General features: G+C 43.6%; 1 protein-coding gene across 1 annotated transcript in view; it reads right to left on the bottom strand.

The window, feature by feature from the left end:
• The window catches only part of RASGEF1B (RasGEF domain family member 1B), a 52,956-nt gene that overhangs the window by 28,697 nt on the left and 9,736 nt on the right, over nt 1–14,523 (bottom strand). Inside the window, exon 2 of the mRNA XM_026718919.2 lies at nt 1,647–1,829. Within this exon, the coding sequence (XP_026574704.1) occupies nt 1,647–1,823 (177 nt within the window). The 5' untranslated portion in view covers nt 1,824–1,829. The remainder of the gene's footprint in view (nt 1–1,646; nt 1,830–14,523) is intronic.

The raw sequence follows: 14,523 nt of genomic DNA on the forward strand, positions 1-14,523 counted from the left end.
TGGAAACAGCGAGGGACTGGCCCATGGTGCTTCTGCCAGCAAAAATGGAGCTCAAGGGGTCAGCCCTCACAAGTTCCATTTTCACTGGCAGAGGGCTGCAGGAGGCTGTCCCAGCCAAAAACGGAGATCGGGAGCCAATTTTCGCTGGCCATAGGCGCCCCTGACACGAGTGATGTTGAGCTGGCCACGCCCATCCTGGACACACAAACCCCGCCCCCCCACATCAAATACAACCCTGATGCGGCCCTCAATGAAATCGAGTTGGACACTCCTAAGACAGTGCCCACCCCCCAACCTTTTGGGCACCAGGGACCGGTTCCAGGGAGAAAGGTTTTCCGTGGACTGGAGGAGGCATGATTTTGCAGGCTGCCTGCACTCCACAGACGGGGCTTTGCTTGTTTGCGTGGCCCGGTTTCTGGCACGCGGTGGATGGGTGCCAGTCCGCAGACCTGAGGTTGGGAACTCCTGTTCTAAGAGTCAGGAGAATGAGAGGCATCGATTCTGCATTCCAATCCGGATCAGGAAAAAATGATCGTAGGATAAAGAAATGCAACCTGCTTGACCTTTTCATCTTCCCTAAGATCATTTCCTCCTTGAAGGGGGCACAAGGGGAAAATACTTCTTTGCAAAGACGCCCAGCTGCTTCTGATCTGTCCAAGACAAAGTTCAAAGAGACCATCTGCATCTGGTTTGATCTTCAATGCCAAACGTCGATGTCCGCGGTGCGCATGGCAGCCCTGGCAAAAATAGCCCTCGTCCAAGTGACGCAGAGAAAAAGAGAGAGGCAATCCAGGCACGACAACAACTCTTTGTGATATTTTCTTAAGAGCCAGGGATAGGTTGCTGCCTGGCTGGAAAACTCTCAATGCGTAAGTAAATCGGGGTGTGAGGGAGATGAAGTTACCACATCATGATAGTCTGGCTCATTTTCAGAGATGCTCAAAGCAGCTAAACCAAGAAAAAAAACCCCAAACTTTTGATTTTGGGTTTTGCTGATTTAGATAGGTTTGTTATTATAGAAGTGGCCAGTACGTATTATCATATAAGAGTAAAAAGTTGAGGTTTTATGTTACTACCTTATTCTACTGCACCAAAGGAGTTGGAAGTCAATGTTTTTTTCCTTTTCTTTTCCAACCCACCATACACGTCTGTGGAGATTCTCAGTCATTCAGATCATGGTGCTTTTTCAAAAGGTAACTGGCCTTTCTTTGTTTTTTTGTCATTGAAGAGATTTCACTTCTCATCCGAGAAGCTTCTTCAGTTCTGACAGAACTTCTGACAGTTCTATCAGAACTGAAGAAGCTTCTTGGATGAGAAGCAAAATGTCTTCAAGGAAAAAACAAAGAAAAAGGGGTGGTTGTCTTTTTAAAAAGCACTTTGGGATACCTTATCCTGCACTTCTCTCTTTTCCCCTTTTCCTCCCTTTTTTTCCCTTTTTACTTCCATATTTTATATTTTGATAAACTAATAAAATACATTGTGGGAATTTAAAAAAAGAAAAAGAAATACACTCTGAAGCTGGAGCTGGCAAGGCCTACTCCCTTAACTGTTCTCTCTAATGCAAATGCATTATGGCACCTTGCCATGCCTTCCACTTTTGACCCAGCAGGGTGAGAGGATTTAATTTGCAATTGGAGCAGACTTACATCTGGGTAGTAATCAAGAGTGGGCACCAAGTGCTGGATGAGAGCTTCCAAAGATCCTGACAGCAAATTGTTGTCATGGTAATACAGCCCTTCACAGCTGTCCTCTTTGGACTGGAACAGGTATCGGCTGTAGCCACTGCTGTCAAACATGGCTGCGAAGGGAGGTGTCTGGGGCATACTTTCCTGAGGAAAAACAACCACAAGAAAACATTAGAGTCAGTCAGATGGTTTAAGTTTAGTTTAGTTTTAGTTTATTGTCACTGCACCTCGTACAACGAAATCAAACACCATCTTCAGTGCACATCATGACTATGACCATGAAAATAAACACAAACACACATCCTTCACCCTTCACACATTGAACCAGAAACCCCCGACACCACACCAACACTGCACTATACAGCAGTACACTGCACTATACACTGCACTATACAAAAGAGCTACTGCCCTGGGATAGAAGCTGTTTTTCAGCCTATTTGTCCTTGTTTTTAGTATTCTGTACCGCCTGCCAGATGGTAACAGTTTAAAAAAAAAAGGGTGCCCAGGATGAGATGGATCTTTCAGGATGTTTTGAACTTTCTTAAGGCAGAAGGAGCTATAAAGCTCTTCCAAAGAGGGGAAGAGGGCAACCCATGATCTTCTGGGCAATGACATCAACCCTCTGGAGTGTTGTTAAGGCTGTTGTCACAGTTTTTAGCCCAATCCTTTTATGGCTGAGAAGCCAGGAGACTTGGCCAACATGTGAGTCCCAAATTAATAAGGTCCAAGAACTATACAGGAAGTCCTCAACTTACAATCATTCGTTTAGAGACCCAAGTTACAATACCACTGAAAAAAGTGACTTACGATCAATTTTTATGTTTATGACTGTTGAAAGATCCCCATGGTCACAGGATCAAAACTTGGGGGCATGTATTTATGGCAATTGCCCCGCCCTGCAGACAAATTCCTCGTGTGTCCAAATAACATATTCTAATTCTAAAATTCTAACGGGATCACTATTTGTGAATTTCCCAGCTGACTTCTGACAAGCAAAACCATTGGGAGAAGCCAGACTTTTGTGATGATCGCATGATTCACTTAACAACTCGTAAAATGGGGCAAAACTCACTTAACTGTCATGGTTTGCAACAGAAATATTGGGCTCAACTGCTGTCATAAGTCGAGCTGTATTATGAATTCTGGTCTAGATCTGTAGGATTGCGGCTGTGGTTGTTATTCAGCTTGATTACATGCCATCAGCTGGTCATACAAAATGACAAGATCCAACAAAAACGTCAAGCAAATAGTTCTTTGAGATCATGATCTGTATAACTAATTTTTCATTATGATAATTTATATTATTATATCAGGTTTCTCCAGGAATGGAAAACTGGATGAACTAATGTTACACTGACTTATCTATTTTTATCAGCTCTCAAAGGAAAGAATAGAGCCATCGGTCCTTGCTTAAATCATATTGCATAAGTTACGATACCTGAGTTGTACCTAAATTTTTAGGTCAGAGGTAAGCTTGTTGAGGGATTATGTTACACTCTGGGAAAAAAAACCTCAGGTGGCTTCTTTCAACTACGTGGCTTTGCAAAGTTCAACTCATAATTCAAAAGAAATTGTGCAAAACACTCCAAGTTTGCCCTCTTCAAAATACCTTCCAAGTGGCCAAAACAAATTGTTTTCCTTCCAAACAGCTGTTTTGCTCTCAATAGAATAGAATAGAATAGGATAGGATAGAATAGAATAGGATAGGATAGAATAGAATAGAATAGAATTCTTTATTGGCCAAGTGTGATTGGACACACAAAGAATTTGTCTTGGTGCAAATGCTCTCTCAGTGTACATAAAAGAAAAGATATGTGTGTTAAGAATCATAAGGTAAACACTTAATAGTCATAGGGTACAATAAGCAATCAAATCATACTAGGAAACAGTCAATATAAATCATAAGGATACAAGCGACAAAGTTACAGTCATGCAGTCACAAGTGGGAGGGGATGGGTGATGAGGAGTGATGAGAAGATTAATAGTAATAGTAATGCAGACTTTGTAAATAGTTGAACAGGATTGAGGGAATTATTTGTTTAGCAGAGTGAGTGTGTTTGGGGAAAAACTGTCCTTGTGTCTAGTTGTTCTGGTGTGCAGGGCTCTATAGCATCGTTTTGAGGGAAGGAGTTGAAACAGTTTATGTTCAGGATGTGAGGGGTCTGTAAATATTTTCACAGCCCTCTTTTTGTCTCGTGCAGTATGCAGGTCCTCGATGGAAGGCAGGTTGGTAGCAATTGTTTTTTTCTGCAGTCCTAATTACTCTCTGAAGTCTGTGCCTGTCTTGTTGGGTTGCAGAACCAAACCAGACAGTTATAGAGGTGCAGATGACAGATTCAATAATTCCTCTGTAGAACTGGATCAGCAGCTCTTGGGGCAGTTTGAGCTTTCTGAGTTGGCGCAGAAAGAACACTCTTTGTTGTGCTTTTTTGATGACGTTTTTGATGTTAGGTGTCCATTTTAGGTCAGTGGAGCATTTCAAAACCAACACAGTTTGCATATCGTTGCAGTACATTAAATTCTACTACAAATCGAGTCAAATCACAGCTATACCAGAGAAGTTGTGCAAACTGTATTTATATAGTGTCATGTTGCAGGTATCCCATTGTGAGAACATATCCCGATGCCAATGTTTAGAAAATCAGGTTTTTCTAGAAGCACCAGCTCATGTAACTAAAGCTACAAGCTGTGCTTAGCGAAGGAAATATTCTGAAGATGTGCAATATTAACAAGGAGCACAGCAGTGCTAATCCTCTGTTGTAAGCAGTAAATAAAATATGAGCGCTCGGCACATTTTTGCTCAAGTGCAGCACAATCGAGCTCTTGTACTGCATTAGGATCTCAGAACAAACATTGTTTCTCTTTCCATAAATTCTTGAAATTTCCTCCCATCTCTGGCCAAAATAAAAATGATATTACTGTTCCTAACAAAATACCGCAATTCAAAACAACCAATGACATGACGCGGTTAGAACTTGGTTGATAATTGTAGACTCTCTCAAATCAAGGCTAACTCCTAGGGAAAACATGGTCACAACTACTGCACAGAGTGCTTTTGCAACACGTGTTCCTCTGCTTATGACAACATTTGGAATCAGAATTTTGATTGCAAGTCGTTATGGTCGTAGTTTAAGACACCAAAGGACATTTATTGCTCAGGTGTATGCATAGGAATCTACTCAACTAAAGATTAGCACTATTTTGGTGCTATATAAGGGCCAATGGAATTCAAGAGGGGTTGGAATTCATCTGTTTGTGGCTACGTAGAGATTCAAGGCTTATTCCTCTTTTGACTCCTTCCACAGCTCTGCCACTCCTTCTCCTACAGCAGCTGTGTCAACCTGGCGGCCCTCATGCCAGATACGGCCTGCGTAGGCCATGCCCCCCCCCAGCTCTGCAAAGGAGAAAAACGTCAAGTTATGTCACGTGACGGCAATGTGACGCCACGAGTTTGATACCTGTGTCCTACAGGCATACACAACTGGCAAAAAATCAGGGGCACAAATACTTTGGGGGGAAAAGAGGGCAACCCCAGGCTGGTTGCAAATCCTATTTAATCCAGATTTCCCCCAATCTGGTGCCCCCATTTTCCCTAGGCTACCACCGTACACTGATTTTCTCCGCAAATCTACATGCAATTTTGCACGCTCTCGAAGAGTGTGCACAACTCATGACCTTCTACTCATCTTACAGGGCCATGTCACAGCCACGCAGCAGAAAGAATGAATCAGCAATCCACAGAAGCTTCTTCAAACATTTCACTCAGAGAGTGCTCACTTACCTCTAGAGGTCAGTTGGTTAAAATGCCATATAACAGGCATTTAATCTAAGATCTAAACAATAAATCAGACAGGTCCCTATGTAAAGCAGGAGCGTCCAACCCTGGCAACTTTAAGACTTATGGACTTCAACTCTCAGAATTTTCCAGCTAGCCATGAATTCTGGGAGTTGAAATCCACAAGTCTTAAATTTGCCAAGGTTGGACACCCCTGATGTAAAGAATTGAATTCAATAAGAATAGAACTGGAAGATACCTTAGAAGTCTTCTAGTCCAACCCTCTGCCCAAGCAGGAAACCCTATATAATTTCAGATAAGTAGCTATCTAGTCTCTTCTTAAAATCCTCCAGTGATGAAGCAGCCATAACTTCTGAAGACAAAGTTGTTCCACTGGTTGATTGTCCTCCCTGTTAGGAAGTTTCCAAGTTGTTTCTCTCCTTGATGAGTTTCCATCCATTGTTTCTTGTCTTGCCTTCTGGTGCTTTGGAAAGTAAGTTGACCCCCTCTTCTTTGTGGCAGCCCTTTCAAATACTGGAATATTGCTATCATGTCACCCCTAATCCTTCTCCTCTCTAGACTGGTCATATCCAGTTCTTGCAACCGTTCTTTATACGTTTTAGTTATATAAAGCAGTGGCCCCCAACCTTTTTTGAACCAGGGACCGGTTTCAGGATTATTTATTCTTCCACAGACCGGTACCTGAGTAACGTGAGACTCCACCACCATCGGGATGGTTCTTCGTTCGAAGCCGCCCACCCCCTTCAACGAAACTGAGGTGTGAGCACCCAAATGCCGCTTTCCAACTGAAAAACCGGAAGCAACCGAAAACCCGGAAGTGCTGTCGAAACAAGATGGCGGCACCCAAGCTTTGCAGCCTGGTAAAAAATGATCCATGGACCGGTACCGGTCCAGGGACTGGTGGTTGGGGACCCCTGATATAAAGACAAAATGAATGTTTTCATCTCTAGGCCTTTAATATTCTTAGTTGCTCTTCTTTGCACTTTTCCCAAAGTTTCAACATCTTTTTTTGTAATGCGGTGGCCAAAACTGGAGGCAGTATTCCAAGCACGGTCTTACTAAGGATTTATAAAGCGGTACTAACACTTCACTAAGGATCAGGAGTTTCCAAAGTTTGGAACTGACTGATGAGGAAGCTGGGTCCACTGCCTGATGCACAGATGTGCAGAAGGCAGAGGAAAGGAGAGCAGTGGAAATCCGTGGGCCAGTCCTTGAGACGGAAGAGCCGCCACTGCTAGCGAAGCCCCATTCTAGCTCTGGGGATAAAAGGCAGGGGGCAGAGATGAATAGATGTGGCAGACAACTATTTATCTCCCTGTTGGACAGACTGCATTGAAAGAGAAACTTTTTGCTAGCGATGCTGCTGCTCCTAATAAACTGATTTAAAATACAGAGGGTTTGATGTGTTTGAAACAGAACAGAATAGGTATAAGTCGAGGACCACCTGTCCCTGATCTTCTGCTGGAAGAAATAGCCTTCCGGGTTCAGTTCCAAGTGGGGAAGAAAGACACTGGAAACATGGTGACTGCTTGGAAAGATGGTTTAATGGTGGACAAGATCACATGCCTTGGGTGAAGAAAGAAGGACGGATATGCTGAGAGTGCAATTGTTTCATATCCCCTGTTGGGATTTGAATTTGAGCTTGTATTCTGATTGGTTGTCAGACTCCCATGGCACCATGCAGGGGCAACTCTGTAGGTTGTCCTGAGTCCCAGGCTTGGTTGAGCCTTGCTGGGTGATGATGTAATAAAAGGGCTTTGGGCAATTCTTATTTTAGCTTTACCTGGAGATCTTTGTTATGTAAAATAGACTGGCCTAGGCCAGAGTAATGACCCGTTAGCAAAGGTGAGTTTTTGCCTCTCTTTCTACTTTTCTTTTTAGCGGAAATATTCTGCTTTTTTAGTATATCCCAAAATATTTCATTTTCCTAGGAAAGGGGTAGGTTTAAACTTCCGACACTCCCCAAGGTTTTCTAGCTACACGTACACCTGGGTTGCAGGTGTAACCCCCTTATCCCAGGCACACTTGCCACTCCCCCAATTAAGCAGACACAATCTCCAAATGGCAAGCCTCATTTGGGCAGGCCAGCTGCTGGCAGCACAGCCTTGGCAAACCGTGCGCCCATAAAGTGCCTGAATGCGCTCCCCGTCTTCCCTCCCAGCCATTATGCCATATCTGTCTTCTTACAGGGGACCAGCCGCGAGGTGAAAGGTGAAAATAAACTTCTCCGAGCATCAATGAAAACCAAGGAAAGACAGGCTGGGAAAACACCTGATATTTTTTTTTTTTTTTGAAAAGCCAGAGATAATGGGGCAGCCTACAGAGAAATCTGCTGGGGTTTTGTTTTTTTTTTGGCCTCCATCTGTCCACTCAGTGGCACACACAAAGCATTTGCAGTAGGAGTAGAGAAGCTATTAAGTTATTAGCCAGATTCCTAGGGACATTTTAAATACCCCCCACCCACACCCACCCACCCCCAAAAAGGAAAAAACACAGCCATGCACAAAGAATTCAAAAGGCTGGCTTGCTTCTGGCAGCAGCTCAGAACAAAGGAAGCTTTCAAAAGCCCCCATTCTCCTCCCCAAGGATGAAGCCAGTAAACAATAAGAGAAAGCAAAACTTGGCCCTATGGGGAATAGAGGACACGCAGAGGGGGGCCTTCCCACCCTGTGGACACGCGCACGCACACACACACCCCTTCCCTTCTGCTAATCCCTCTTTTCAAAATGCCAGAGGAGATTTGCATGAAAATAAGGGAAGGCAGCAGGCAAAAGATCTTGAAAAAGTCACACTGATCCCTGGGAGCAGCTGTTCAACCAGGGGATTGGATTCTTCCCTGCGCAAAATAGGTCAGGAGGGGCCTCTGAAGGAAAGCCTTCCACGTGCCATAACAGATGAAGGAAAGCCATGGGGGTTAATGCAGCAAAACTAGGACCCTTAAGAAAGATCCTAGAAAGAAACAGGAAGGAACCAGTCTGAGAATGCTTTGGAAGGAAAAGATACTTTAAAGAAAATTTAAAAAAAGACCGAGGGAGAGAAAGAAAGGGAGGAGGAAGAGGTAATGTAGAAATTAATAGAGGAGAATATTTGCAGGTCAGGGATGAATTGCATGGTCCTTGGTGCTTTCTGAGCTTGGTTCTTTGCCTGCAGACATTTCTTTACACAGCCAGGTAACATCATCAGGCGCAAGGGAGTGTGGAGTTTCCTCCCCAAACAGTAGCTTTCACTGCCTGTGTTGGTGGGCGGGTTGGTTTTCTCTTTGATTAGGATTTTTTGTTGTTGTTGCTTGATTGTTTGTCTGGTATTAATCCCTGCTTATCTGGTTGTAGGCCGTTGGAGAAGTTGTGTTCAGGTCTTTTTATTTCCTTCTTAGCTTTTATTTAGCTTTTTTATTGTCTCTGATGATGTTACTTAGTTGTATCATGAAACGTCTGCAAGAAAACAACCCAGCTCAGAGAACACCAAGGACCCCTCGATTTAGAAATAGATCAATTCTTAGGCATGGTGGCACTTTTCAACTGTCCAAGGATGTGTCTCCTCTATCTGGTGCGCTGGAGATTAAAAGGCAAAACAAACCACAATAAAAACAGTCCCAGATAAACCCAGCCAAGAGTAAAAATAATGCCATGTATAAAATCGAAGGAAAAGCCTCCACGAGTCAACCAGGTAGAGATCTGAAGGTGCTAAAAGCCCTCCTTAAAATGGTTAAGGGTTGTCGCTAAGAGCTTCCCACCCATCTATCCCCATGGCAAGGCATACAAACCTGCTCCTGCCCCTCTTAGCTGACTTGTCCCTGCCTACCAGAACCCACATCTTCCAAACAATGGTTAAGTGAAGGCATTAAGAGATGGTGGCCCATATAGGATGTATGAACCAATCCACGGGTGAATTCACGTATTATCCAAGCCAAATATTTACGCTGCCACTTACGTATAACATCCCAAAACTGTTCTGACCCAGGCTTCGTAAACCGTAATTATCCACAAACTTGTTTTAAAAACAAAACCTATTTTATTGCAATTCTGGGAATTGTTTTCAATCTCAGCTGGAATAAATCTCAAACAGTCCTCCAAGATAAGCACCGACCTTTCACTTCTGTGAAGTGCTGCCAAAAACAGAAGTATCAAATGAACTAGAAAAGAAACCAACCAAAGTACAATAAAAACCAACCGAAGTACAAAGAACTTCAAGGATGAACCGGAACCGATCAAACTACTTTGCTTCCTGCAAAGGATTCGCCATCTTGGCCTGTCCTTTATCTGTTATGGGAGGGGCAATCACCTCCCAGCCTTACTCCCGAGTCACCCCTTTTGTCTCAGCTGCTCTCGCCTTCTAGCAGCTCTGTGCACATGCGCACTGGGAACAGGCTCCCCTGGCTCCTCTGCCTCGCTGCTGCCAGACTCCAAAGGCTCTGAAGACTGCACCCCACTCCCAAATGGTCCTGGCCCCATCCCTGCATCGGACGCAGGACCCTCGTCCCGAGTCCTCTCCAGACTCCCTGACTGGTCCCCTTTCTTCCCCTCTGTCCCACTCTGCTGCCATCTGCACCGTCTGCCGATGAACCACAACACAAACCAGTTAATACAGGTAGTCCTCAACTTACGCCCACAACTGAGCCCAACATTTGTGTCGTTAAGTGAGTCTCTTGCCCCATTTTGCGACTTTTCTGAACACATTTGTTAAGTGAATCCCTGCTGCTGTTGAATTAGTTAACATGGTTGTTAAGTGAACCTGGTTTCCCATTGAATCCGCTAGTCGGAAGGTCACAAAAGGGGATCCCATGACCCCGGGATATTGCCACCGTCATAAATATGCATCATGGGGATGCTGCAATGGTCCTAAGTGTGAAAAATGGTCATAGGTACCACTTTTTTCAGTGCCGTTGTAACTTTGAGTGGTCACTAAACGAACATAAGTCGAGGACTTCCTGTAGAGTGTGTCAGGGCTTCTTCAGTGATGATGGTGTATCTTGTTTATTCACCATGGTTGGTTACTGAGAGGACTGCACCGTGCTTCATTTGAAATAGACCAATGTTTCCCAACCTTGGTGACCTTTACGATGTGTGGACTTCAACTCCCAGAATTCCTGGGCTCAGGAATTTTGGGAGTTGAAGTCCACAGGTCATAAAAGTTGCCATAATTGCTGACCCCTCTGCTGGAAGGACTTACATACAGCACTAATCATCCTCCAAAGACCCTGGAAAAATTCAGCCAGCTATTTATTTTGTTACAAAGGAAAAGCTCAGGTGATTTGTGGACTGAATTAATTGGAAAGGCCTACACAATAGATCTGCGAATATCCAAAGACAAGCAAGACATGCCCTAACTCATGGGATGCGTAGCCATCTGAGGCCGGTGTCTTACCAACTCATTATTTATGACCAAGCAGCTGGCAAGGAAGCCAGTTTCAAACAATAGCCCATCTTGAAGCAAAGGCACGAGCTTCACATCTGCATTTTCTGCCTATTATCTCCATTCAGATCCCTGATGTTGACTTTATTTGGTTCCTTCTTTGAACCCAAAGTGGAAAGATTTCTAAGGGGTTGAGAACTCAAGTTACCCTAAACAGCAGCTTGTTTTAACTAGTCTCCATAGTAGATATTATTGGCAGCTCAGGGTTGAACTGATGATGTCGCCTAGTTTGGTAATTAAATGTCTGCAAGAAAACCACCAAGCTCAGAGAGCACCAAGGACCGCACAGTTTAACTCGTCTGTTGACAAGTTGTCTGCATTTATACAAGATGCTAAGCCAAACAAATCAACTATATTCAGCTTGTGCATCTAAGCCAAGGGTCTTCAAACTTGATTGGTTTTAACACTTGTGGACTTCAACTCCCAGAATTCCTGAGTTAACATGACTGGAGGAAGAATTCTGGGAGTTGAAGTCCACAAGTCTTAAAGCTGTCAAGTTTGAAGACCCTGATCTAAGCAGAAGTAAATCCTGCAAAATTAATGAGAGCGCTTCCAATATCTGGTAGAGGCAGATATTTCTCTCTCTGGGTAACACTGAGAATATATCTGCTGAATGAAACTCCGCATTGGTGACAGGAAAGGCATCCGGCCATTAAAACACTCTACTAGCTCTATTCAGTTGCTCAGACTCCACCTGGCAAGGAAGTATGGGGTCGTTAAATGAAGATGATGATGATCCGCTGAATGATAAGATAATGTTTTATTGTCCTTTTTTTGGTGAACACACATTAAATGCTCTGTAAGGAATGAACACACACGAGAAGCTACACATTCTGTTTTTTGCAGAATTCTATCTCTTACTATTTGCAACTACTGCTAATCAAAGCTACTGTCGGGCTAATATGCCGAATATGCCTTGCAGCAAGTCAGCTGGCCATGTCACCTTATCTCCGCTGCTGCCGGATCTGTATTTCTGCTTGTGTGCTGGCAGATGGCTTTGGAATAACTCAGCAGAGCTGAGGATGGATTCTGCAACAACTGCAGGGCTGCAGGATGGATTCTGCAACAATTGCGGGGCTGCTGGAACTGACTATTGATGTGGTGCATATTGTCAAAGGGGGTTGGGGCACATATAGGTGGTAATTAGGACTTAGGTTAAAACATGGTGAAGGTGGCACCAGGTGGGGATCAGTTAGTGAGGGTCGGAACAGGGTAGGGATGTAGACATGTTATAGGGTTAATAGCATTTAGGGATAATGGGTTAGGCTTGGCCAGAATTAGAACTGTGTACAGGCCTGGGTGTGGTGGGGTATGTCTCATGATAATGGTGATAAAAGGAAAAGGAACAAACTCAAACCCAACTCTAACCTTGACTGGCTTTGAGCCATTCTTGCCTGATTATTTGAGTATTTGCTGTTTTGATGCTATACTGAATAAACCATCATTGTCCTAAAGAGGAGCTGGAGTTTGGATTCATTTAAAGACAAATCTTCAATACTCCAGGACTGGCTGAGAGCTACTTAAAACTCTGGTTTGTTTTTAAAAGGTCTGCCTCAGAGGCCTGTTTCACCTGAAATCCCTCCCTCTAGCCAGAAGATGAGCAATTCGTGCTCAAATTTAAAAAAACAAACAAACCCAGTTCATTCTTAGCTTGGCATTAGGTGTGAAGAACGTCACTGCTCCCGTCACTAATTAAATGGTCGTACATGGCCAGATTTTAAAAATTCTCATTAAGAAGGGGAGTGGTAAATTTTTAAGAGCCTACTTCTTTAAAATGTTTTTTAAATGTTAATATATCTTTTTTAAGCTGGAGAATTATTCTATAGATCAGCAGCCCTCAAACCTTTGGGCACCAGGGAGGGGCTACCACAGAGAGGAGGAAGGGGTCAAGCTATTTTCCAAAGTACCTGACGGCCAGGCAAGGAATAATGGATGGAAACTGATCAAGGAGAGATTCAACCTGGAAATAAGGAGAAACTTTCTGACAGTGAGAACAATCAACCCATGGAACAGACGTTGCCTTCAGAAGTTGTGGGAGCTTCATCCCTGGAGGCTTTCAAGAAGAGACTGGACTGCCTTCTGTCAGAGATGGCAGAGGGTCTTTGCTTGGGCAGGGGGTTGGACTAGATGACCTACAAGGTCCCTTCCAACTCTGTTAATCTAATCTAATTTTCTGGAATTGACTGGTTCTGTGGAGAGAGTTTTTTCCGTGGACCAGAGGGGACGTGGTTTCATGTGCTGCCTGCATGCCACGGGTGGGCTTTGCTTGTTTGCGTGGACCAGTTTCTGGCCTGCCATGGCTCACTGCTGCTGCTCCACAGACTGGGGATTGAGGACCCCTCCTATAGATTTCTTGCTTGGACAACATCTAGGCTGCTGAGCTCTCCTTTTCTCATCCCCATTAATTCTGCCTTAAAAAAACAGACTCAAGGAAATATTTTAAAGATGTATTGTAGTGAAACTTTTGCAACCATCCAGTTGAAATTTTGCAGGATTAGTGGCAGCCTCTAAGGTGTTTGCCTTCCCTATCATTTTCGCCCCATTCTGCCAAACAAACAAGAAATGAAACCCTTGAAAGCATTCTGACATATTCCCTTCAGAGCTTATTGTTGAATCTTCCATTAAAATGGATCAATTCGACTCTAATCCTATCACCTCTGAATAGCAGAATTGAAACAAATCCTAGCTGACTTGCACAATACTGTGATTCCTCTTGTCTTCTGGCAGGACCTTGGCAATACTAGGCATGTGGTTCTTATGGAAGTGGGAAGCACCCCGAGAAAAGCACCAAAACAGAGGGGTGGGAGAGTCCTAAAGGAAGAGCCACTGGAGCAGGAAGCAAAAGGTATCCGGCTTTCGGTATTCCTTTGCAAAAAAGAAAAGTGGCAATTTCAATTCTGGGCTGTGTCTGCTCCTTTGCTAAGATAAAACTTCCGTTTTGCTTTTTTTTTTTTTACAAAAAAATAAAATAGGAAAACAAGGATGAAAATGCAAAACGTTGCATCGTGTCAATCCGGGGCTCTCCAAACTTGGCAACTTTTAAGATTTGTGGACTCACTCCCAGAATTCCCCAGCTAGTGAGGAATTCTGGGAGTTGAAGTCCACAAGTCTTAAAAAGTTGCTGAGTTTGGAGAGCCCCGATGTAAATAATCAAAAACTCTCAAAAATACACATGCCCTGGGTACCCACAGCCATAACTCTTATGGGTTTGGTGAATCTGTATCCTCATGATATTTCTGTAGGTTAGTGAAAAGCAATGTAAAATGAATTTCCAGCTGCGCTAAGATAGCATGAAGATTCAAGGAGTTTAGGGATGAAAGAAAGAAAACATACCGAGTTTATTTATCTAATTTACATACCACTTTTATTATTTTGATAAATAACTCAAGGCCACGGACATACTTAATACTCCCGTCTTCCTCATGCATGTAGTCCTTTGACTTACAACAGTTCGATTAGCAATCGATCCAAATTACAACCACACTGAAAAAAGTGACTTAGGACTGTTTTTCACACTTACAACGGTTGCAACATCAAAATTCAGGCGCTTGGCGAGTGACTCATATTTATGACAGCTGTAGTGTTCCGGGATGATGTGTTCCACTTTTGTGACCTTCTGACAAGCAACGT

Source organism: Pseudonaja textilis, chromosome 6 (genome assembly GCF_049901715.1).
Source record: "Pseudonaja textilis isolate UNSWEBS1 chromosome 6, rPseTex1.2, whole genome shotgun sequence".
In the NCBI taxonomy this organism is placed as follows: Eukaryota; Metazoa; Chordata; class Lepidosauria; order Squamata; family Elapidae; genus Pseudonaja; species Pseudonaja textilis.